The sequence below is a fragment of the Vulpes lagopus genome, chromosome 11 (assembly GCF_018345385.1).
Source record: "Vulpes lagopus strain Blue_001 chromosome 11, ASM1834538v1, whole genome shotgun sequence".
In the NCBI taxonomy this organism is placed as follows: Eukaryota; Metazoa; Chordata; class Mammalia; order Carnivora; family Canidae; genus Vulpes; species Vulpes lagopus.
The window spans coordinates 66,286,995-66,314,213 of record NC_054834.1 but is presented as its reverse complement, the minus strand read 5'-3'; the positions used below and the strand labels follow the sequence as shown (position 1 = coordinate 66,314,213).

General features: G+C 36.9%; 1 protein-coding gene across 6 annotated transcripts in view; it reads right to left on the bottom strand.

Moving 5' to 3' along the window:
* The window catches only part of CKAP5 (cytoskeleton associated protein 5), a 105,032-nt gene that overhangs the window by 52,988 nt on the left and 24,825 nt on the right, over window positions 1-27,219 (bottom strand). For all 6 annotated transcript variants that reach the window (XM_041722595.1, XM_041722596.1, XM_041722597.1 and 3 more), the window contains exons 2-9: window positions 15,786-15,877; window positions 14,857-15,050; window positions 13,707-13,913; window positions 10,057-10,228; window positions 9,336-9,468; window positions 9,011-9,111; window positions 6,895-7,008; window positions 264-368 (exon numbers count right to left, since the gene is read on the bottom strand). In XM_041722595.1, the coding sequence (XP_041578529.1) occupies window positions 264-368; window positions 6,895-7,008; window positions 9,011-9,111; window positions 9,336-9,468; window positions 10,057-10,228; window positions 13,707-13,913; window positions 14,857-15,050; window positions 15,786-15,842 (1,083 nt within the window). In that variant the 5' untranslated portion in view covers window positions 15,843-15,877. The remainder of the gene's footprint in view (window positions 1-263; window positions 369-6,894; window positions 7,009-9,010; window positions 9,112-9,335; window positions 9,469-10,056; window positions 10,229-13,706; window positions 13,914-14,856; window positions 15,051-15,785; window positions 15,878-27,219) is intronic.

The window sequence follows — 27,219 nt, the reverse complement described above, 5'->3', positions numbered from 1 at the left end:
AATATTAATAAGTAAGCAAATCAATTCAACGAAGTATTTAGGCGATGTACCCAATTTTCTATGTAAAGCTAATAAATTTAGCTACAACACCATCTTTACTAAAATGTTGTGAGGGATTAGGCTCAATATTACTAAAATTTAGTGAAAAATTCACTTTGTCCAATCAATGTATAAAGATTTATTCCAAAGAGCTGCTTTAATCATAAAGCTAGCCTGGCAATCTTGGTAACGTTGATTTGTATCTAAAAAGGAGTGTTACTCACGTGTCCTGCATATTGTCCAAATTTCTTCCTCAGTCCAACAGCCAGGCCAGTAAGACATTTCGCTGCCAAAGCCACCAACATGACATTGGTGTCCTTTCCAACAACCTACAAAGAGGAGGAGGAAGAAAGGAAAACAAAACAGTCAGAATCCTGTAGAAGGGAACTGAAAATGTTTTTTTTTTTAAAGATTTTATTTATTTAAGATGGAGAGAAAGAGAGTATAGACAAGCAGGGGGAGGGGCAGAGGGGGAAGCAGGCAACTAGTTGAGCAGGCAGCAAGATACAGGGCCCTGGGATCATGACCTGAGCCAAAGGCAGACACTTAACTGACTGAGCCACCCAGGAGTCCCTAAAAATGTATTCTTAAAAGAACTCTGCAAGCTGTAATGCTAAAGCATAGCCCATTTGTTTCCTATAAAAGAGGAAAAATTCTTCCGACAGTACCAAATTTGAGGGCTTCCCTTTATTCTGTTTAGTCTCCTATATTAAAGTTCAACCAATAACATATACATAAAACCACAACTTTAAATAGCTAACTCTCCATTAATAGTAGTCTGGGCTGTCCAAGTGGCACAACTGTGCAGGGGGGACTCTGACAATGGCAGACAAGCTACAGGCCTGTTGATTTTGCTCTGGAGCAGGAAAAGCCAAAAAACAGCGTACGTCAGAGGAAAGACACCTAAGGGCAACAGCTCCAATGTTTATACTCAAGGAGCACCAGTAGAAACTGGTATAGGTACTGTCAAGAAGTCCATGGGGACTTTCATAGGGGAAGAGAGGAAAAAATAAAACAAGATGAAATCAGAGAAGGAGACAAACCCTAAGAGACTCTAAATCATAGAAAACAAACAGGCTTGCTGGAGGGGATGGCGACTGGGGGAAATGGGGGGGAGGGGGATGAGGTAACCCAGTGATAAGACATTAAGGAGGGCACGTGATGGGGACGCCTGGGTGGCTCAGTGGTTTAGCACCTGCCTTCGGCCCAGGGCATGATCCTGTCCTGGGATCGAGTCCCACATCGGGCTCCCTACACGGAGCCACCTTCTCCCTCTGCCTGTGTCTCTGCCTTTCTTTCTCTCTGTGTCTCTCATGAATAAATAAATAAAAATTTTTTTTTTTTTTTTTAAAGGAGAGTACGTGATGTAATGAGCACTGGGTGTTATATAAGATTGATGAATCACCGGCCTCTACCTCTGCAACTAATAATACATCATAGGTTAATTAACTGAATTAAAAAAAAGAAGTCCATGGAGACTCTAAATTACAAATGCCATTACACAACCATTCTTCTGAGGGAGCTTCTGGCCTTTCAGCTGCCATTTTAGATACCTAATGATCATTAAGTGTGTATTTAGAGTATCTTAGTGTCTAGCATTTTTTTTAATCTTTTATTTTTATTTTTTTATTTATGATAGTCAGAGAGAGAGAGAGAGAGAGAGAGAGAGAGAGGCAGAGACACAGGCAGAGGGAGAAGCAGGCTCCATGCACCGGGAGTCCGACGTGGGATTCGATCCTGGGTCTCCAGGATCGCGCCCTGGGCCAAAGGCAAGCGCTAAACCGCTGCGCCACCCAGGGATCCCTAGCATTATTTATATCATCATCTTTCTCTTTACTATATTCCCAGGTAGAAGTAATTCTTCCATTCCACCTCAGACTTAATTAGCCCCTATGATCTGGTATTCCATAAGTAGAATCCTTCCTTCCAGATTCCCTGAATTAAACAACCCCTAATGCATAGCATGCAAGGAAGTTCTAGATGGCACTTACATGCACTCCTAAGTGCTAAGGAGTAATGATTAAGAGGCAAGATTAACATTTTTTTTTTTTAAGATTTTATTTATTCAGGAGACAGAGACAGAGAGAGAATGAGAGAGAGGCAAAGGGAAAAGCAGGTTCCATGCAGGAAGCCCCACAGGGGACCTGATCCCCGGTCTCCAGGATCAGACCCCGGGCTGAAGGTGGCGCTAAACCGCTGAGCCACCTGGGCTGCCCCGCAAGATTAACATTTATTAAAAACAAATTAGATGCTATAATTTCATAGGTGCTTTATAGTTCTTATTTTTCAACCAAAATCCTATAAAGTAGAAAACATTATTATCAAATTTTACAGATTTCAAAAATTAGGTACAGATTAACTTGCTCAAGGTCAGAGCTAGCCAATGTGATGTGATGTGATTTAAACCCAGTTCTGTTTTGACTCCAAAGCTTTTGCTTTCTTTACTAAAGCATATTCACACTGTAAACTCATGTTATGATAAATTCATTTTTCTTATGAGAAGATGAAATCAGGTCCTAATAAACATTTTGTTAAGTCCCTAACTACTATATATCCATAAAGAAAAAACTTCCATTCATTTCTGTATTAAACTCACTATCAGGGATCCCTGGGTGGCGCAACGGTTTGGCGCCTGCCTTTGGCCCAGGGCGCGATCCTGGAGACCCGGGATCGAATCCCACGTCGGGCTCCCGGTGCATGGAGCCTGCTTCTTCCTCAGCCTGTGTCTCTGCCTCTCTCTCTCTCTCTCTCTCTCTCTGTGACTATCATAAATAAATAAAAAAATAAAAATAAAATAAAAAAAAAATAAACTCACTATCAGGGGATGCCTGGGTGGCTCAGTGGTTAAGCGTCTGCCTTTGGCTCAGGTCATGATCCTGGGGTCCTGAGTAGAGTCCCACATCAGGCTCCCCACTCAGCAGGGAGCCTGCTTCTCCCTCTGCCTGTGTCTCTGTCTCTCTTTCTCTCTCTCTCTCTCTGTCCCCCATTAATAATAAATAAAATCTTAAAAAAAAATAAAAATAAAATAAATTTAAAAAATCAACTATCAGCATTTATTACATATTTAGTATTATATGCTAGACTTCATATTTAGATATAAATGTATATTGTAGGGATAGTCATCAAAAACATGCCAGGTATCCCTGGGTGGCTCACTGGTTTAGCACCTGCCTTTGGCCCAGGGCGTGATCCTAGAGTCCCGGAATCGAGTCCCGCATCAGGCTCCCTGCATGGAGCCTGCTCTCCCTCTGCCTCTCTCTCTCTGTCTCTCTGCGTCTCATTAATAAATAAATAAAATCTTAAAAAAAAAAAAATGCCAGACTCCATTCCAAGAAATCTTAGTTCAATGAATCTGAGGTGAGATTTGGAAACAGTATTTTAATATAGCTCAAAAGAAAAAGGCCATCAATCAATCCCATTCTCGGGAGAATAGCTCTCCCTATCCACCATTAGAGCAATAACCAGTGGGAGCTGAACCCTAGATACTGATGGTCCTGATGGAAAGTTGTGAAGAGGATCTTGTGAACCTATTAGAGTTCAAGATGGTAAAGGACTGAATGAACTTCTAGGTGAGAGACGGACCAGGCCTATCTGACTTCAACAATCTTTGTCAAACATTGTGGTTTGATTAAACAAGTGTTCTAAATTGAGTAATGGGAGTGAGGAAGGTGAAGAAATGTTTATGCTTAAGAAAAATAGCATACGTATCCAGGAGGACTGCATTCCAGATTTGAAAATCTCCATGACTCTGTTCTAGACTAGGGAAAGGAAGCTTTAGCTCACAATGTTAATTTAACCTAAATAATTGGAAATATTCTATCATTAAAAGTGCTGTCACTCCTCCCATAAATCTAGGCTTACAATATGATTATTAGTTGATCCTTGAACAATGAGGGTTAGGGGCACTATCCCCCCATGCAGTCAAAAATCCACATATGACTTCTGACCCCTCCAAACTTAAGTACTACTACAGAAGCTTTTCTGAGTTACAGTTGATTAACACATATTTTATATGTTATATGTATTATATTCTCTATTCTTATGATAAAGCTGGAGAAAAAATGTTATTAAAAAATCACAACGAAAATACATTTAGAGTACTGTTCTGTATTTACTGAAAAACATTTATGTGTAAGTTGATCCTTGCAGTTCAAACTTATGGTGTTCAAGGGTCAGCTGTAATTACCAATTAGTATTTATTTTTAACTACTAATGTAAGCCACTAGTTAATAGTAAGCAAAACAAAAACACTGTCAACAAAGTCAAAAGTCAATGAAATCCACCATGATTATTGTGCTTAAAAAACTATGATGAATATAAACAGAAAGGGGTGAAATATAGAAAGACCAAGGGGAAAAAGAAAACAGTTAATAACACATAAAAAGCTAATACCCTGAAGACCCAAATCTTAATCTAAAGATTAAAAAAAAATCATATCTATCTATATAACTATCTATCATCTCAGCATCCATAGGTAATTAGCCAAGTCAAAGAAGCTATTGAAGGGAGGTGGAGTTAAGGGGTGGGGAGAAATGGAAGAACTATAACCTATGAAAATAGGAAAGCCCATAAAATATGCTAAGTTACGTAACAACCTAAAAGAAATTTCAGTTTAAGAAATAATTTCAGAAATACCAAAAGGAATTTCAAAATGAATAGTTCTGCATTACTTGTATTAAAGGCGAAAAAAAAAATATTGGGAGATTAGTGGGATTACTTGATATAGACAACAAACATAAGAGACCATTTATATAGGGATGAGGCATCGATCTGTAGCCTATTCAGTCTCATTCTCTTCCACTTTTCCCCATTTCTGGTGTATGTCTCTGTCAAGTCATCACAATAGGGAGATGAAGTCTGTGTTTACATGCAAGTAAAATCACATAAAAGTTTTTAAAATGCCTTGTTCCTGGTTAGTTTATACAACTAAATTAACTTTTCATTGTTTTAAATATATTAGCCACAAAATTAAATTTCCTTCTACTCATGTGTAGTCTTTAATGGGCCCCACTCCATCATGTGAAGAGGGAGAAGTTTCTCACAGAAATCTACTGTCTCTGTCTACCCAATTACAAGATCCATGATCCTCTCTGTGAAGAATACAGTGAGAGATTATTCATAATGCCACTGGAAATCACAGAACAGTATTTATTTGAACAGCTAATATCCTAAGAAATTGCATGTGGAGAACATCAATTAATATTTCTATCATTAGATAAAAAAATAAAAGCTTTTATCTGAGGCACTGAGAATTCTGGGACAAGTAATAAGATTACAGATAAAAATTATATGCTGGGATTTAGAGAGACTCTGAAGTTCTCAATGCTACTAGAATCTCATTTCCCTCTCTTAGTGCTTTTTCTACCTGTTCTCTTCCCGCCCATGCTCCAGGTTGGTGAAATCTTTTCCCTGTGGGCAATTCCCATCTAATTAATCTTGCCTGGGTCTGGGGCTCTTCAAGATTGGAAGACTAAGAACTAAATAAGATTGGGACAAATCATATCTCTGCCTCCAAATCTCATTTGGAGGAAAACATTGTCCATTCTCATTACTCACAGATTTCATATTTGTGAATTCACCTAAACCTAACCCTTATCAATCCTCATAGCAGTCTCCCAGTCATTCATAGACAAGCACAGAGCTGTGAAAAATCTGAGTTGCCTGGTGTGCACATTCCCAGCTAAGAATGAACAAAGCAACACTCTGCCTTCTTCTTTCAGCTCTTATACTGTAAACAAGTATCTTTTTCATGGTCTGTTTAGTGCCGCATTTCTATTTCTTTTCTTTCATTTTTGTGATTTTTGTTGGTGCTTTCACTGTTTAAAATGGCCCCCAAGTGTAGTGCTGAAGCGCTATTGTTCCTAAGGGTAAAAAGGCCTTAACATAGAAATTATGTGTGTTAGATGAGCTTTATTCAGGCATGAGTTATAGTGCTGTTGGCCATGGGTTCAATGTTAATGCATCAATAATATATATTAAATGAGACCTCTTCAAATGATAAAACAAGCTATATATATATTGACTGGTTGATGAAAATGTTGAGACCAAAGAGTTGCGAATCCTAGCCCTGTGTTTCCTTAGGAGCAATGGTTCAATATTTTCTAATCCAGTGCTGTGATGACTTTCTAGAACATAACTACCATGAATAATGAGAATTACATGTGTATATAATTAAAGATTAACTGCCCCCCACAGCCACCATTCTAATCCTCTGTAATTTCAGGCTGAAGAAGCAAATGAAACAAAGTTTTCTATATTCAAGAACATGTCTTTAGAATTTGTTCTTAAACTCTGTAATTATATCCACAGTATTTGATCTATACTCTCAGATTTTATGAAAAGCCATTACATATAAATTTATCAACCAGCAACAAGACCAAAGGAGTGTTTTCTAAAAACATTTCTTTCTTATTTAGCACTTGCCCGCTTTATAATGACCACATATTCCCCACATCTTTCACTTTACATGCAGATATACAAACAGAAAAATATTCTTCATATTTAACATTTGTCCCATTAAATAGAGCCAATTTAAACAGTTCATCCTATAAAACTATATAAAGCCAGTAATATTTGGTTCTACATCAGCAAGATCCTCTTTTTCTTGAGGTTTGTAGATGCTATCAGAAAGCATAAAAGCAAAATGATAAACAAAGGTTGAAAACCAATCCCTCCAAACTAACCAACGACAATTGTTTTAAACAACCCTTTAAAAGGGTATGCCTATAATTAGAAAATCACCAATAGTGTTCCTTAAATGGCAATGTGGTTGTGATAAAAAAGATGACTGATGGCGAGAAATTCAAAGGCCTGGTCTGTTGTTAGGTTACCAGTGTTGACGCACTGCCCATTTACCTTCTTTAATGCTTTTACTAAATCTGCATAATCGCCTGCTTCCAGTTTGGGGTTTTTCACTAGTACTTCTACAGCCTCCAGAGCTTCTTTCCTCTCTTGCCATTTTTTTGCCTCCTGCAAGACATGGTATGAGTCACTTGTAGAACAGAAAATAAGAAGTCAAAATAAACAAATAAAAGTCTATTTCTCACATGTTCCTAATTCAAAGATACATAATTATTTTTTGTTTTCAGAAACTTTTTTTCTAAAGCCGGTCAAAAAACAAAACTGCAAAACTATGCAGCCAATCAGAATGTTTTGTTCATATATATAAAATTTTGTTCATACATAATAAATATTTTCAGAACATTTCACAACCCTAAAGTTCTATAAGTAAAAGAATGGGATGCCAGAGACTTCTTTCTCACTTTCCAGGCAAATTGTTAGTAAGCAAGTTATTAAACAGGAAACCTGCTATAAAGTGTTTCTAGCATATCTTATAGTGGGACAACTACAAGAGAAAAGAATTTCCATATTGGCAACATTAAAAAGATCAGAAAAAGACTGGGATGCCTGGTGGCTCAGCGGCTGAGCATCTGCCTTTGGCTCAGGGCGTGGTCCCAGGGTCCTGGGATCAAGTCCCACATTGGGCTTCCTGCATGGAGCCTGCTTCTCCCTTGGCCTATATCTCTGCCTCTCTCTCTGTCTCTCATGAATAAATAAATAAAATCTTAAAAAAAAAAAAAAAAAAAGATCAGAAAAAGACAATCACTTAACCGACAACCAAAATTGCTTTAATCTTGGAGATCAGTTTTATACACTGGTGGTACAATGCTACTTGTTTTGTTTTATGGCCATAAAGTAGAAAATACCTCACCAGAGATCAAGGATTTTGCATTCCCACTATCTGAAAGAATTGGGGATTCAACGAAGATGACAAACTTGCCACCCTGGAGAAGATTACAATGCAATTTAATTTATCAAGTATCTATTAATCAGAAGTTAATGAGGGACTGAAGGAGGTGACAGCAGAGCTAGAAAGATCTGCAATAAATAACTACTAGGTCATGACCACTATGAAAAGAGAAGTACAAGTTGCTCTGGTATTACAGCAAGAGGATTTAACCTACTTTAGGCTGACAGGTAGGATCTCCCCTAAAAAGTGACCCTTAAGGTAAGATCTAGAGGATGAAGAAGTATTATGTGGTGAATGGGGGAGAATGATATAGGCAGAAAGAACAGCATATATTAAGGTCCAGAGTTTGGGGAGGTGGGGGGAGAGTGTGGCACATGTGATACTGGGAGAAGTTAAAGATGATATAGGAGCAGAGTGAGAGCAATTAGAGAAGGTAAGGCTGGAAGGTAAGCAGGGGCCTCAAAGGTGCCCTAGGTGGCCTCGATAGCCATAGAATGATTTCAGATATCATATTAAACTCATGGAAGCCACTGAGGGGATTTAGTGAGGCAATGATAAGGGAGGATTTTTATTTTCAAAAATGACAGCTTTGATTACATGGGGAAATGTGATGGGAGGAGACAAGAGCAAAGATAGGGAGTTTTACAAGAAGGCTTGTTCCCGCAGCACAGGGGACAAGAGATGATGGTGGTAGTTGGGATAAGACTGTTTCTCAGTTGGGGATAATTGCGTCTCTTGGAGTACATTTTAGCAAAGTCTGGAGACATTTTTGACTGTCTGACTGGAGGAATGGTATTAGTGATATCTGGTGGGTAAATGCCAGAGATGCTGCTAACCATCCTACAATGCATAGGACAGCCCCCCAAAACCCAGAATTATTTGGCAAAAAATGTCAACAGTGCCAAGGTCAGGGAAACCTGGGGTAAAGTAGTGGCAATGGGATAGAAATAAGGAGATACACTGGAGAAATAGTCAAAAGTAAAACGACAAGGAAAAAGAAGTCAAGAATAACATTCTGGTTTTTGGCAAGACATGTTAAAAGAAAATACTACAGTAGGTATATATACACAGCAGTATGGGAACATAGAAGCAACTGATTCACTCTACTAGGGAAGATATGGGGTGTAAGGGGACACCAGGAAAGGGCTCAGCAGAACAATCTAATTATAATCAAGTAATTATTTAAAATGAAATAAATGGAAGAAAGTTATCATTACTTACAATTTTGTCATAAAAGTCTTTGGGAAGTTTGGAAAGAATTTCTACTGCTTCCAAAAGCTCATAAGCATCTATCTGTGGCACCTCATCACCATCATCACCACCTTCCAGGAGAAAAAAAAAAACAAACCTTAAAAATGGATGGATCATTTTTACTTATCAAAATAGTTTTCACATTTTTTACAACCTGATGAACTCTTGATATAGAAGGAATCAGTTATTAATGCTATCAACAATTGATATTGTATTAAATGGAAGTTCTACAAAACTCGAGGTTGGGCCCATTCTTCCTAATTTTCATAGAAACCAGTGTTTAAAACTGGCTTACCTCCCTCAGCATCACCACCAGCAGACTGTTGCTGCTCCAACTTAGCTTCTAATTCTTGCTGGGAACGCAGAAATCGACTTGGTTTAGGAGCACCTGTTGGCAATTTGACCCATTCTTCTTCTAGTTCTTTCAACTACAAATACCATAAAATATTTTTAAAACATACCTATATCCTCTCGATTAGAGAACACACTTAACATTTATATTTACTAACATCAGAACCCAATTTCTTATTTATGTGGTTCTAACAGGGCAAGAAAAAAAGATATGTTTAAAGTGTATACATTTGGTAACATAAATCAAACTGACATATTTACTATTGAAGATGTATGACTAAGCACTTAGAAAAAAGAATAAAATCCACTTTTTAGGACACTCATTAGTTCATGAATTCAGATATATTTATATTAGATAAAGTCTCTAAAAACATTTGTAATAAACAGATAAAATGCATTTTATCCAAACAGATATTAGGTCCTGCCACCCAACAGCATTATAAGCAATCTTTTAAATTGCACAGACAAACCAGAATCACTGAATGCACAGTATTTAACTTGAGAGGACAAAACAGAGACAGCTATACTCAGAAAAAAAACAAGAACTGATTTCAAAATTAAGAATGAGAAATAATTATTTGTAAGGATAGAATATCAACAACAAAAGGAAGGAAATATCTTCATATGAGCCTTATGCAAAGACAACCAAAAACTTTGTGCCTCACCTGGACAGAGTTTATATTTTGTAATGGGGGTCTCAGAGCATCCCGAATCCATCTGTAAATCTCCACAGCAATTAGTTTTGCTTCATCTCGAACAGCCTTTTCTCGAGACTCAAAGAGTTTTGGCAACACTTTGATAATTGGCTTCAGCAAAATGATTTTGGAACCAAATTCACTAGAAGTAAAACATTGGGGAAAAAAGAAAAAACAAACTTCTCAACATGCAATATATTTGGGTAGTGTTGGCTTTCGTTCACTCAAATATAGTTCTGTACTTATTAATAGTTGAGATTTTTTTAAGGCAAGAAAAAAAAAAAGCTCATAACATCTATGTTTAGATAGCACTCTTCGAAGAATGTTATTTAATGTCTAGGGTCCAAATATAAAAATCTTAAAACTAACCTTCTAGGTAACCAGATTAGGGATAATTCAAATCCATAAATGACCAAACTTGTGTAATGTATTAAATATATGTTTATACATAAAAGCTTAAAAATATAAACAAATCAGTTTATACACATTTAGATGAGTGAAATCTACTTTCAATAAATTTTTAATAGTTCTTACAATTAAGTTGTTCACTCAACTTGACAGATCACTAATCCTGGCAGTATGTTTGTAACTCTAGGCAACCTGAATCTCTCTTTGCTTCAGTTTTTCATGGGGAAAACAGTTGCATTCTGACTTCTTTTAAAAAGGTAGCACATTTAACCTTATCTATTTGACACATTTTATATTTTTAAGTTCCTAATTGGCCAAATTTAGCTTTCTGAGTCACTGCTAACATTTCTGCATAACAAATTCTAGAGCAAGAGGGATTTAGTTATGAAACAACACTAACATTCTGTAGTAGACTCATATATAGTTGACCCTTGAACATATATAGGTTCAAATTTTGTGGGACCACTCATACATGGATTTTTACAGTACAGTACTGTAAATGCGTTTGTTATGATTTTCTTCATAACATTTTCTTTTCCTCAGCTTAATTTATTGTAAGAATACAATATATAATACAGATAATATACAAAATATGTTAATCGACTATTTATGCTATCAGTAAAGCTTCTAGTCAACAGTCGGCTATGAGTATTTAGGTTTTGGAGAAGTCAAAATTTATACACAGATTTTTGACTGTATGGGAGTTGGCACTCTTAACCCCTGTGTTGTTCAAAAGTCAACTTATTTATTATATTATTATGTATTTATCTAATGTGTATAAATTTATCTCCTGTACACAAATCCAACAAAAATTTGTGTAATAACTCCTGACATAACTCCAACAGGTTAGAGGAGACAGAAAATACTCTCCATCAGAAGTGATATTTAAAAAGTTTATATGTAAAAAAAAAAAAAAAGTTTATATTTATTTATCAAATAGTTTACACTTCTGGTTATGGAGATAGTTTAATGTAAATAGTTTATTTTTTATTTTTATTTTTATTTTTTTAAAGATTTTATTTATTTATTCATGATAGACATAGAAAGAGAGAGAGAGAGAGAGAGAAGCAGAGACACAGGCAGAGGGAGAAGCAGGCTCCATGCCGGGAGCCCGACACGGGACTCAATCCTGGGACTCCAGGACGGCACCCTGGGCCAAAGGCAGGCACTAAACCGCTGAGCCACCCAGGGATCCCCAATGTAAATAGTTTAAATACAGATATCATAACATGAAAATATAAAGATGATCTCCAAGATTTCCTTTAAAATCCCCTTTGTTTTAATAGAAAAATCTCAATTGACCTATAAGGCTAAAGGGAAAATAAGAACTTAGGGTTACCAGGACCCCAAGCCATGACCTGAGCAGAAGGTAGATGCTTAACCTACTGAGCCGATGAGGTGCCCCCTTTTTAGATTTTGTTTTTAAGTAATCTCTACACCCAACATGTGGCTTGGACTCACAACCTCAAGATCAAGAGCAGTATCCTCCACCAACTGAGTCAGCCAGGCACCCCAAGATAAGCACAGACTTGATAACTAAGTCAATTCAATAAATTTCTAAGATGGGGATCCCTGGGTGGTGCAGCGGTTTGGCGCCTACCTTTGGCCCAGGGCGCGATCCCGGAGACCCGGGATCGAATCCCACATCTGGCTCCTGGTGCATGGAGCCTGCTTCTCCCTCTGCCTGTGTCTCTGCCTCTCTCTCTCTCTCTCTGTGACTATCATAAATAAATAAAAAAAATTAAAAAAATAAATAAAAAATAAATAAATAAATTTCTAAGATGATAGAGTGAAAACACTATCTACTACTCATAAAAACACACCTACTATACTAGGCGTGAAATGAGGAAAAATATATTACACAAAAATCTAAGTGAAAGTCAAATTTTATGATTACTTTATAAACCAAGTGAAAGACCATAAAAAAGTTTGACTTATAAGCTAAGGATCATTTTTTAATTTTTTTCAAGATTTTTAAAAAATGTATTTATTACAGAAACAGAGAGAGAGAGAGAGAGAGAGAGAGAGAGAGAGGCAGAAACACAGGCAGAGGGAGAAGCAGGCTCCATGCAGGGAGCCTGACATAGGACTCGATCCTGGGTCTCCAGGATCACACCCTGGGCTGAAGGCAGCACTAAACCACTGAGCCACCAGGGCTGCCCAGGATCATTTTTTTTTTAAATATTTTATTTATTTATTTATTCATGAGAGACTCACAGAGAAAGACACAGACATAGGCAGAGGGAGAAGCAAGCTCCATTCCATGCAGGGAGCCCAACGCGGGACTCGATCCCGAGCCTCCAGGACCACACCTGGGCTGAAGGCGGTGCTAAACCACTGAGCCACCCAGGCTGCCCTAAACTAAGGACCATTTAACAAAATTTAGAATTTTGATATTTCCATGGAAGATAAACACCAAAGGAAGCACTTTCTCCAAGAAGTAGGTCATACACAAAATCTCAAGTGAGCTGAGTTGGGATGATCTTCACTCTCATAGGTCACACATTTAGGACTTCACTAGAGCTGCTTTCTAAAGTTTCTCATATGGATAGTAATGGGGACAGGATATCAGATTATAAGGACTGCCAAATCAGAACATACTAGTGGTTTGTCTAATTCAGATTTCCATAGCAAATTATAGCCACTTGTTCCTGAAAGAGATCTCATTCATGAAAAACTTCACTGCCAAACTGCAAGAAATTCTAGCATTGAAAATAACTTATTGCATAAGAGTAAAAGTTATTTTTTATTTGCTATTGCTGTGCTTCTGTTTAAAAGGCACATAGCATTTTCTTCTATTTTACTTAAAAGGCAGCTAAAGAAAGGCTTGCTTTAGCAAATAGTCTTTGGCCAACATTTCAAAGTACATAAATATGCTTGAGGATAGTAAGAGAAGAACTGCTTAAATATCCTGAGGAGTGCTTTTCCATGAAAAGGTCAATTCATACTTTGAGAACAGGTCAGAAATATTTACCCTGCTCATCTTCATTAGAAGGAGATTTAGATAAAATAATGATGCAACACCACTTGAAGACTAAAATTACTGAATAGAAAGCACCACACTTGAGGAATGACTTTAGCTTTCCCAGGTCACTTATTCTGGTTGGTGTGGCATGCCAAGTCAAGTCCAGCAGTTTTCATTTCTGTTTAAGCCAGGCATTCAAACTCAATTGAGATATTCTAGTTCACAGAACTAAAGCAAAAAGTCTTACCTTAAGGCTTTCCTCAGTGTCTCTATGCAGGCCACTACGATCTTGGGGTTTTTGTTGTCTAGGCCTTTTAGGAGCTCTTCTTGCACAGCCTCTCCTTTCTCAATCTCTATGTACATTAGACAAATTTCAATGCCTAGCTCCTTGGCTTTGGCTTTGGGTTGGTTGAACACTTTACTTACGACACCCGACACAACTTCTCCTGTGGTTCTGTAATATAGAGTACAAAGAACCACCACCACACACAAAAACACACTTTAGTAATTTCACTGCTTTGAGTCTCTTTTAAATTAAATAAAACCCATACCATTGGAAATCAGAGGAATTGAGTGGTTTGGGACCACATGCATTTGTCATAAAAGTTTTGGTATCAGAAGAAAAATGAAATGAAAAAAAGCAATGGTCTCACTAATGGCAAGGGTAACAAAACTATCAGATTAATGACTGTCATTATTGGTATAATCTCTGAAGTAAGTCAAGTATAGATTTCTTGTGCAATGAAGGGTTTCCCCCACGTTTTTGATATGAAGGGCTCCTTTCAATGACAGCAAGACTAGTTTTAGAAAACAAGGTCTCTGAGGTATGGGAGGAGTGGGTGATTAGAAACCTGGATTATCTGCTGCTCAAGTTAAATTAGTCAGAGTCACAGAGGTTGGTTAGCAACACCTCTCCTAAGAGAAAAATGCTTAATTACCATAGAAGTAAAGATGTGTTTCTCAGATCACCTCACTGGGAAGCTTTGTAGAAAGAGATTTTTGTAATACCCAAATGCTTTCCAGTGAAATTCTGATAATTCCTTTGCTAACACTTACCTCAAGTTTCTTCTAAAAGTTACTAGCGATTTTCCCTCTAGTTTAAAGTTAATTCCCATATAAAAGGCTCAAAAGGAAACTCACTAGCTCATCAAATCTTAAGATAAGGTTTTCAAGATTAACTTCTAATTTGCTCTTTAAATAATCTCATATAACATAGATTTCTGAGAGCAGATAAAAACCAAATGAAAAACAAGTATCAAGGAACTATGAAAGTAAGAAAATTAATATCTTCTAAAAGTTCTAATAACTAAGGACAGAGATCCACAAATCTACATAAATTAATTGGTGCAGCACCAGACAAGGGTTTTTACCAGAATAGTTGGAAAGAAACAACTTACTTTCCTGCTACGTGGGCATTTTCAACATAAACAAGTGCAGCTTCTAATCCTTTCAACTGAACCACTGCATTTGAATCAGTCACAAGTTTTTTGATAAGTCCTAAAAATTTGGACCATTCTGGGCTCTTTTCATCCTTTATTTTCTGGAAGATCTTCAGGGCCTCTTCATACCCACTTAACCTTGCTTTCCAGAGCTAAAAGAAAAGTATTTTGAAACAAAACACAATTTAATTATATTATTATCTACTGTTAATTGAGGGGGGTGAATGACTACCCCATACCAGGTAATCTGAATAAAGGACCCTCTGATTAGTAACAAAAAAGGAGTTTAAGAAATGCAGAGTTTTCAAAGAACATTAATTAATAAACTTTTTCTTATAAGTGTTTAATATTTGCAATATTCTTCCAAGGTCATCTAGAATTCCTAAAAGGCCACTATAAACCTATCTCACATTGTATCCAAGTATTAGGTTTTCCTTTTTTATAATATGTAACTTACAATTAAAGATGTAACTTACAATTAAAAATGTAACAATTCAAAAGTGATATATGGGGGTGCCTAGGTGGCTCAGTCTGTTAAGCAGCCGACCAACTCCTGATTTGGGCTCAGGTTATGATCTCAGGGTAATGAGATTGAGCCCTTAGACAAGCTCTGCTCTCAGCATGGAATCTGCTTGAGATTCTCCTCTCTCTCTCCACTCCTCCCTTCACTCACTTGAGCACAAGCTCTCTTTCTCTCTCAAATAAATAAAAAAAATCTTTTTTAAAAAATGAGAAATCATCCTACTGAAATTGTCTAATCTCCAAAGCATGTTGTTTTCTCAGTTGTACTGTGTAATCATTAGGCATCTCTATACTGTGCCACAGATTGTAAAGTGCTGACCCAACAAGCTAATGACACTGAAATCTGAGTTCCAGGAAAGTCTTACCTTGTGTTCACATTTCTGATCAACCGGCAGTTTCATCCACTCACTGTCATCTCCCATTGTGCTTCCAGTTTCTCCTCAGAATTGAGTTATTTCTGGTCAGAGAAAAAACGGTACCTAGTTAAGTCTAGCAATCAAGCAGTCTTATAAGACAAAATGACTTTTCTGGGATTATTATTTTATCGTGCATGAACCCATAAGAGTAAAAAAGCTCATTCTTTGGTCAAATGCCCATTTAATCCCATTAATCAAACATTTAAAATCTAAATGAAGGGTGCCTGGCTGACTCAGGTGGTAGAGCATGTGCCTGTTAATTTTAGGGTTCTGAGTTCAAGCCCCATGTTGGGTGTAGAGCTTCCCTAAACTGCATCAAAATTGAAAAAAAAATCTAAATGAATCTAGAAGGGACAGTTATTTGTTTTTAAAAAACATGGGGCATCTTGCTGGCTAAGTCAGAAGAGTGTATGACTCTTGATCTTGGGGTTGTGAATACAAGAATACATGGAAATACATGGGAATACACCTACATTAGGTATAGAGATTACTCAAAAAAAAAAAAAAAAAAAAAAGACGCTTATATATTTTCCCAAGTGGGAACTTCCCAGATAATATATCTGGGAAAGCCAGAATGAAACTGAAGAGCTGACTACCTGGCCTTTAAAAGGCTTCATATTGTAGCATTCCGTTTATATGAAATGTCCAGAATAGATCAATCCTCAGAGACAGAATGCAGACTGGGGGTTACCAGGGATTGGAGAGAACATTTGGAAACAGGAAGTTACTGCTTCGTAGGTAAGGAGTTCTATTGTGGTGTGATGGAAATGTTGTGAAACTACATAGAGGTGGGGCTGGCACAACATTGTGACTGTACAAAATGTGGCTGAATCGTTCACTTTAAAAGAGTTAATTTTATGTGAATTTCATCTCAATAGAATCTCTCTCTCTCTCTCTTTTCTTTTTTAAAGTTCTCAAGTGATTCTAATATGCAGCTTGGGTTGAAAACCTCCAAAGTTACTTACTTGGCACAAGTTTAAGCTGCAAAGGCAATTTCTCCTATCTGGTTGTTGTTGTCGTTTTTAAAAGACAAACACCCAATGAAAGCTTTCAAATCACTTTCCAACTAAGAGAATGTGAACTGTCTATTTGTCAGTATTAAGTTCATTGAAATACTTTTTCTTTCTTTTTTTTTTTAAGATTTTATTTATTTATTCATGAGAGACACCGAGAGAGAGAGAGGCAGAGACACAGGCAGAGGGAGAAGCAGGTGCCATGCAGGGAGCCTGATGTAAGACTCGATCCCAAGGACTCCAGGATCACACGCCCTGAGCTGAAGGCAGACGCTTAACTGCTGAGCCACCCAGGTATCCCTGCAATACTTTTTCTTTTTCGTTGCTTTTAAAAACATGAAGAAAAAGGTTATCCAACCTAATTGCCTCATATAAAATTTAGATGCCGTTGTGTTATACTTTCTGAAACGGCTTCTGCTACTTTATAGCCTGAGTTTTTAAAAATTGGTGTTTATGGGTTTGCTTCTTTCTAGTCAAAGGAAAGGCCTGTTTCATATAAAAACTTCTCCAGCCCCTGAAATAATGAATACAGTGTTTGTTTATATATGAGGCACTGGGGACTCTTGCTGTCTCTCTGTTTGTCTTCTCCTAGGATTCATAGATTAAGAAAAAAAAGGACTTATCCACTAATTTTCTCCCAGAATTGTTTTAATTTAATTTATTTATTTATTTATTTATTTATTTATTTATTTATTTAAAAGATTTTATTTATTTCTTCATGAGAACACACAGAGAGGGGGGTGGGGCAGAGGGAGAAGCAGGCTCCATGCAGGGAGCCTGACACGGGACTCGATCCCAGGTCTCCAGGATCATGCCCCGGGCTGAAGGCGGCACTAAACTGCTGAGCCACCCAGGCTACCCCAGAATTGTTTTAATTTTAAAACTAACTTTAGAATTTAGGGTTTTGTTTTGTTTTGTTACATATACAAGAAAATATATACAATGTGAGTTATGAAGCATTACAATAAAATTGACCTGGTGACCTAACACCCAATCTAAAATTAAAACACTACCATTATTAATATTACTACACTTGCGTATTTCTTTCCTACCCCATCCCTCTTCTACAGTAGCACTTTCCTGAAGTTTGTTTAGTTCTATGCCATAGTCACATACCCCTAAACAACAAAATTAACTGTGCTTATTTGTGAGCTTTAGAAAAATATTATCTGGGGGGCATCTGGGTGGCTCAGTGGTTGAGCATCTGCCTTTGGCTTAAGTCGTGATCCCGGGGTCCTGGGATGGAGTTCCTCACACCAGGCTCCCTGCGTGGAGCCTGCTTCTCCTTCTGCCTATACCTCTGCCTCTCTCTCTCATGGATAAATAAAACCTTAAAAAAAAAAATATATATATATATATATATATAAAATCTGGGTGTCATCTTTCATAACTTCCTTTTTTCATTCAATATTTCATTTGTATAATTCATCCATATGTGTACTATAGTTCAAATCCACTCAAAATGTGATCCAAAGAATTATGCTGGTTCACAAACGTATCAGAGACAAGTACAGAAATGGAGATAAGAGTTTAGAAACTGCCATGGCCTATTCTAACTTCTTTTACTATAGTGGTTTGAGGAACTGAAAAAAGTTCAGCAAGGCTTTTTAGCCTTGCTATATAAAATGCAACACAGACAGTAAGGAGGTAAAAAGTCAGGCTGGAAAGTAGTCAATATCAGACCCTGGAAGGTCTTGTGAGCAGTGTTAAGGAATTTGGACTTTATCCCAAATATAAAATAAAACTCTGAAGGACTGTAAATAAGAAAAATTATGTAGTATGTTATCAAACTTGCATTTTTTGAAGATTGTATGGTGTACATGTAAAAAAACAATGTAAAGAGTGGTTTGGGACAGTCTGGATGGCTCAGCGGTTTAGCGCTGCCTTCAGGCCAGGGCGTGATCCTGAGGACCTGGGATCGAGTCCCACATTGGGCTTCCTGCATGGAGACTGCTTCTCCCTCTGCCTGTGTCTCTGCCTCTCTCTCTGTGTCTCTCATGAATAAATAAAATCTTAAAAAAAAAAAAAAAAAAGAATGGTTTGGAAGGCAGTAACAATGGAAGGAAGTCAGAATACATCAGTCTAAATAAATGATGGTGGTTTGGACCTATGGACAGTAGCAATGCAGATAGAGGAAAACAGATGGATTTTAGAGATAAAAGGAGTGCTAAAGAATGTTCTTACATAGTGAATATAAAAGGAGTATAAAAGAGGGAGGGAAATGAAGTTTTGGACAAGCTGTTTGAGATACATGCTAGACAAGTATAGACAAGTGCAGCATTTAGAGATTTAAGCATGGAGCTCGAGAGAGATCTGGCCTGGGGATAAAAACTTAGAAGTTACGGGATGCCTGGGTGGCTCAGCGATTGAGCATCTGCCTTCGGCTCAGAGCATGACCCTGGAGTCCTGGGATCAAGTTCCACATCAGGCTCCCTGCATGGAGCCTACTTCTCCCTCTGCCTGTGTCGCTGCCTCTCTCCATGTCTCTCACAAATTAAAAAAAAAAAATTAGAAGTTATCTGTAGATAAATGTAAGTAAAACCAAGGGGAAAGATGATAGCTCTGAGGAAGAGTACATAGTGAGAAGAGGGCCCAGGAAGGAATTCAGAGGACACCAGCATTTACAGGAGAGGTAGATGAACCCCTCAATTCACCATGCACACTGCCTGGAACATATAAAATGATCAATAAATGTCTGCTGGGGAAGGGGGGGAAAAACACAATAATCCAAAAACCACTAATAGTTTTATCAAACTTGAGAAAATTTTATCACCTTCTATTTCTGTCTGCAAATCTAAATTAAAAAGAAAAAGAATTCTGTATCTTCAAAACCACCACTGGAGAGGAGACCTAGTGTAAGTTACTTAGGCAAATGTATACTGTCTCAGCATGCTTGTGTGGAAAGTGGGGATATTAGTAGGGGAGAGTCCTACCTCACTGGGTTGTGGGGATTAAAGGAGTTAGTCTATCTAGAACTCTTACACTAGGTACTTGGCTCAATAAATGTTAGCAATTTACTATATTATCAGTATTTGGTCTTTCTAATTTGAAAATACTGCATTTCTAAATTACGATTGACTTTATTTTGTAATTTTCTAGGATTAAAAGAGCAAACGAAAATACCTCAAACTGAATTTAGTTAACATAAATGATATATTCATTAGTACAAGTCATGAATTGAATGTTTGAAAGAAAATAAAATATATTACACAAAATGTATAGGCCTTTTTTAAAGTAGGTTCTACACCTAGCGTGGAGTCCAACACAGGGCTCAACCTCACGACTGTGAGACCAAGACCTGAGTCACGATCAAGAGTCAGACACTTAACTGACTGAGCCATCTACGCATCCCTACATAATATATAGACCTTTTATAATTTTAGTATAGTCACTTTACCTTCTTACTTTTATGTATGCATTGACCAAATAAATAACTGAAATTAAGGCTTTTTTTTTTAAAAAAAAACCTTTCTTGGTCTAATCAATATTTAGGGGCGAGACCATGCATCTCTTGATCCTTTGAATGTAAAATGGAATTAATACATTTACATCCCCAAAAAACAAAAACAAATATAAATAAATAAATAAATAAATAAATAAATAAATAAATATACATTTACACCCTACTTTGTCTTAAGGGTCTACAAAAGGGGTTCTTTTTGTGCCATAGGCCCCTGGTGCACTCATAGGCCCTTTCTTTGTTGTTTTGTTGTTGTTAGGATTTATTTATTTATTTTATTTTTTAAAGATTTTTATTTATTTATTCATGATAGTCACACAGAGAGAGACAGAGAGGCAGAGACAAAGACAGAGGAAGAAGCAGGCTCCATGCAGGGAGCCTGACGTGGGATTCGATCCCGGGTCTCCAGGATTGCGTCCCGGGCCAAAGACAGGTGCCAAACCGCTGCGCCACCCAGGGATCCCTAGGATTTATTTAAGAAAGAGAAAGAGACAGCATATGCTCACATATGAGTGGGAGGAGGGGCAGAAGGAGAGGAAGACAATCTTAAGCAGGCTGCACGCTAAGCACAGAGCCCCATGATGAGCTCAATCTCACAACCTTGAGATCATGACCTGAGCTGAAATCAAGGGTCAATCATTTAACCAACTGAGCCACTCAGGCACCCCCAGAATATTTCATAATGCATAAAATATATAAGATTATGCCAAATTATTTTAAAATATATTAAATTATCAAAATATTTATTTTAAAATGTGAATATATGAACTTCTCCATTAATACATTAAATAAAAACTAACAAACTATAATTCTAAAGTTACAATGAACAAAAATATTTTGATATGTTGTATCACATCATATGATTATGAAAATTATCTCTAGGGACATCTAGGTGGCTCAGAGGTTGAGTGTCTGCCTTTGGCCCAGGGCGTGATCCCAGGATCCGGGATCAAGTCCCACAGCAGTCTCCTTGCAGGGAGCCTGCTTCTCCCTCAGGCTGTATCTCTACCTCTCTCTCTTTGTGTCTCTCATGAATAAATAAAAATCTTAAAAAAAAAAATATTTCTATTGGTGATAAATACACATGTCTTCTAACATTATTGTTTCTTATGGCCTATATTCTTAACTGAAAAAAAGAGCTAAAGTTTCAGTTACATGGTTAGTAAAAATTAAGACACAAATAGTTTTCCTTCCAAGTTCATAGAATCCCTGAATTTTAATCCCAGCTTAAAATCTCTTGCTCTATAACCTTTCAAAATTCTACAAGCACCTGAAGACTCCTTACTTTCACTGTTTACAACAGTCCCAAAGTCTTTACTTAAAACAGTTAATACCAAACTTAAAACAATGAATATCAATCATATATTTCAATAGTACTTTATATTTTACAAGTATTTTTACAATAATATTCCTATTTGAAAATCTAGTGAGGAAGACATTTAATCACTTCTATGTATTTCACAATGTAAATGCAAGCACACTGTTTTATTATACCATTGGGTTTTCTTTCTTTTTTATAGTACTCTTAGTTATGCAGCTCTTTCTCACTAAATTGCAAGATTCCCTTGAGCAAGAGCTTTTGTCTTATTAATCTCTATCCTTACAAAGCTCAAAAAAATATAAAAAACAACATGGGAGAAAGCAAATATAATTATTCTCTATTTACATATAGGGAAATAGAGGTTCAGTGTCTTACTCAAAGTCACCTAAGTAGGAGAGACTGGTCTAGAAGAGATTTCTTGAATCCTAGTTTGGTGAAATTCTTATAATAATTTATCTACCTATGGTTTCTAGATTATCTATAGTGAAAACTAATCAAACTTTATAAATAATAAGATTTATTTTGATAATTACCTAATTCAATTAAAATATAAAGAGAAGGGATCCCTGGGTGGTGCAGTGGTTTGGCGCCTGCCTTTGGCCCAGGGCACGATCCTGGAGACCCGGGATGGAATCCCACATCTGGCTCCCGGTGCATGGAGCCTCCTTCTCCCTCTGCCTATGTCTCTGCCTCTCTCTCTTTCTCTCTCTGTGACTATCATAAAAAAAAAAAAAAATATATATATATATATATATATATATATATATATATAAAGAGAAAAAGAAAGGAAGAAAATACAAAGAGTGAATGTTTTCCATAATATGAAAAACAAGTTTATTTGACTCCAAAAGGATTTAGGTAATTTAGAGATAAATTTAAAATTTAAGGGGGAAATACAGTAAAATAAAAAATTAAAAAATTAAATAAAATTTAAGGGAGAATCATCTCTAATCAGCAGTTGCTTAATAATCAAGTCTACCCAATTGGGTGTTAAAACACTGTTAACCTGCTTTTGGATAAGAAAGGAAGGACTACAGTTTTAACTGTAATTGTAATTTGGAATTATTCATGAAATTCAACTCCCCACCCAGCATCAAAGCCTTCATTCTACTGAGATGGCTCTGTACCAATTGATAAAATCTTTTCTTGAGATTAAGAAAAAAACAAAAGGATGGTAGGCTATGATGGCTATAATTCATATTAGTTCTAATTTTTTTACGAAGATTTTATTTATTTATTCATGAGAGACACAGAGAGGCAGAGACATAAGCAAGGGGGAGAAGCAGATGCCTCTCTGGGAGCCCGATGCAGGACTCAATCCCAGAACCCTGGGATGCCCTGCGCCAAAGACAGACGCTCAAACTAACTGCTGAGCTATCCAAGCATCCCTTAGTTCTGTATTTCTGACTATAATTCTAGAACATTTGGGGAAGAGGTCACTAAAGTGACCACTTGTTTGAAAACCCAGCTTTGCCTCTATCTGCAAATTTTATATTTTTAAAAATAAATTTTATTTTTTCATGAGAGGCAGAGAGAGAGAGAGAGAGGCAGCGATATAGGCAGAGGGAGAAGCAGGCTGCCTGCAAGGAGCCCGATGTGGGACTTGATCCCGGGATCATGCCCTGAGCTGAAGGCAGTAGCTCAATCTCTGAGCCTCTCAACCGCTGAGTCACCCAGGCATTCCTCTATCTGCAAATTTTAACTAGTCATTATCACAAGGAAAGTAAAGGCCTTGAGAACATTGGGAACATATACAGGAAATAATGAAGAGGAACCTCAGAATCAGTACAAAATGGAATACATATAGAATAAAATTTAACAATTTCATGAAAAGTCACATAAGTTAAAGGCCGGAATGGTTTCTTTAGAGGAATGTAGTACTGTTTTCAGTACTCACAGCAAACTGAAACTAAAATAACATTTGCAATAGCCAAAGAATGGGAATCACCCAAATGTCCATCCACTGATGAACACATAAATAAAATATGGTAAGTCCATACCAAAGAAATATTATTCAATAATAAAAAGAATTGAAGTACTATAAAGAAATCCAAAGGTGTGGTGGGTGGTTCAGCTGGTTAAGCACCTGACTCTTGATTTCTGCTCAGGTCATGAGCTAGGAATCATGGGATCAAGCACTTCCTTAAAAAAAAAAAAAAAAAAGCAACTCCTAAAACTCAACAAAAACCCAATTAAAAAATGGGCAAAGGACTGGACTAGATATTTCTCCAAAGATCTACAAATGTTCAATAAGTACATTATTGAACTCAACATTATTAATCATTATGGGAATGCATATTGAACTGTAAGATACTATCTCACACCTGTTAGGATGGCTACTATTGAAACAATAACAAAACAAACAAACAAACAAAAAAACCCCCAAGTGTTGAGGGGCACCTAGGTGGCTCAGTGGGTTAAGCATCTGCCTTCAGCTCTGGCCCTGGCCGTCGTGATCCCAGGGTCCTGAAATCCAGCCCCACGTGGGGCTCCCTGCTCAGTGGGGAGTCTGCTTTTCCCTCTCTCTCTGCCTGCCACTCCTTTCTCATGCTCTCTCCCTCTCTCTCAAATAAAACGTGAAAAAACAAAAACAAGTGTTGATAAGGATGTGGGGAAACTGGAACTCTTGTATACTGTTGTTAAGAATGTAAAATGGTGGGCAGCCCCGGTGGTGCAGCGGTTTAGCGCCGCCTGCAGCCTGGGTGTGATCCTGGGGACCCGGGATTGAGTCCCACGTCGGGTTCCCTGCATGGAGCCTGCTTCTCCCTCTGCCTGTGTCTCTATGAATAAATAAATAAAACCTTAAAAAAAAAAAAGAATGTAAAATGGTACAGTTGCTGTGGAAAACAATATGTCAAAAATTTTTTTCTCAAAAAATTAAAAATAGAATTATCATATGATCCAGCAATTCTACTTCTAGGTATATGTCCAAAAGAATTGAAAGCAGGGTCTCAAAGACATATTTGTACACCTACATTTATTTCATAGCAGAATTATTGATGATAACTAAAATGTGGAAGCAACCCAAGTGTTCATCAGTGGATGAGTGGACAAGCAAAATGTGGTATACACATAAAATAGAATATTATTTAGCCTTAAAAAGAAATTCTGACATTTGCTATAACCTGGATGACCCTGAGGCCCTTACGCTAACATGAAATAAGACAGCCAAAGAGACACAAATACTGTATGATTCCACCTGAATGAAGTAGTCAAAATCAGAGACACAAAACAGAATGGTTGTTGCCAGTGCATGGATGGATTGAGGGATGGGGTATAAAACTTCATTTTTCAAAATGAAAAAAAAATATGGAGATGGATGGTGGTGATGGTTCTACAACATAATGAATGTATCTGATACCAGTGACCTGCACAGTTAAAAATGGTTAAGATGGTAAATTTTATATTGTATGTATTTTAGCATACACACACACACAAAAGAAATGAAGTACTGATAAGTCCTATAACATGGATGAACTAAAAGAAAACAGTCATAAAGAACCACATATTAGTGTGATTCCATTTATACAAAATGTCCAGAGAGTAGACAAGTCTATACAGACAGAAAGCAGATCAGTGGTTGCCCAGGACTGAAGTGTCTGGGGATATTAAAAGGGTGAAAGCAAAGGAGTATGGGATTTCTTTTTGGGGTAATGAAAATGTTTTAAAACTGTAGTGATGATTGTACAAATCTAGGAATATACTAAAAGCTATTGAATTGTATAAATGGTAAGTGGTATGTAAATTATATTGCATTAAAACTGCTTTTAAAAAAATCAAACTAACAAAGTTTACTAATAAAAGTCTTGAGAGAAGATAAGAATGATTTGTTCAAGCTATTGATCATTTTACATGTGCGTGGATTGGCTGCACAGGCTAGAGTCCTTTCTAATAACAAGATCTAATAATAAGGAATTATTGTATTATAATTTTACCTACAGCATTCACATTTACTCAATTTCCCTATGGGCAAACTATGATGTGCCTAAGTTTACAGGAGTACAAGTAAGAAGTCTAAACAAATAATCATAATACAAAATACATTGTGTGGAAAGTGCTTTACACAAGGGATTAGTAAGGGTTATGGTAGTTCAATATAGGATTAACCTCCAGTGAGTGAGGGATGGTCAGTGAAAATCTCACAGAAAGGATGGTATCAAAAAAAAAAAAAAAGATGGTATCCGAACTCACAGAGAGTGATGAATGACAGATGGGATTTTCAAAAAACAGACAAACTCAAGTAGAAGAGGAGACATCCTAGGCTGGAAAAAAAAAAAAAGGGGGCAAAGTCTTGGAGATAGGAAAGTACAGAGCATATTCAGAGAACAACGTCGGCTCCATTTACAACAGTCTAAGAGGTAGATTAGGGTCTCATCATGTAGAATCTTGAACATTAAGCTAAACAGAAGATGCTGATGACTGGAGCAGGGCAATGACAGTATCCTATCTACTTCAGAAAGATAAATCTATGTAGAATGGATTGCAAGGGAGAGGAAAATAGAATCTTGATAGGAAATTATTACAGTACTCCAGGACAAAGATAAGTATGAGTCAGAACTAGGGGATGGAAATGGAAAGGATGGGCAGGGGAGACTGAAAGGAGTTACATTAAAGAAGTGAATCAGTAAGCCTTAGCAAGTTAAGGATGTGGGAGTAGGAAAAGTCTAGTAGGGGACTCCAGTCTCGGTGACTGGGAGAACAGTAGTGCTTATGACATAAAAATGTCAGAAGTAGTTCTGGGTTGTTTAGTTTTAGGTAGTGGAGAAAAACTGAGGAATATGATAAGTTTGATTTTAGACTTGAGAAATATGATCTTCAAGTGATTGGAAATATGGCCCCAGAGGATTCTGGATTTTATAAACACAGATGTGGTAAACTAAGTTGTCATTACATAGCAAGATTTGATGCTTCAAGAGTGAATAAAGTTGCCAACAAAGAGAAGCATTAATAAAATTAATCTAAACTATATATATATAATCATATATATAATATGATAAAAAATATATATATGATGCTTGCTATGGTTCATTCAATCTTAGTCCAGATGATAAATATTCATATTTTCAAGTTATTCAGAGCTCTCAAGAGCCTTTACCCTAGGCTGAAACAGAGGCAAAGACAAGGAAGCCAGCTAAAATAAATCTGTTCCACAGAAATATTATAATCTATTTCCATTGTTGTATCTAAAATGTCTTCCAAAGAGCTCAAATACCATACAGTCTACACTACTGCTGAAAAAGGTTTAGATGTAATTGTTTATTTTTAGACCAGGGGGTAAGAAACATTTTCAAGGTCATACATAAAGGCAGAAATTAGGATAAATTTCAAACTGATTTTTCAGTTTAAGTATTCAATTGAACAAATCACCTCTTAAGTATGCATTATGTATTATTATAATATATAGACACAAGCAATCGATGCATGTTCTCAATCATCAACCAGCTAAAAATAAGGCACCAAGAGACTAGTCATGAGTGATGTTAGAGCTGGGCCTACAATCTTTATCTCCTTTCTCAGTCCACCAACTCTGCCGCACCACTCATAAGTCCAAGTATAGTGTTTTTTAAGTTCCTATAACTTGACAGTCTA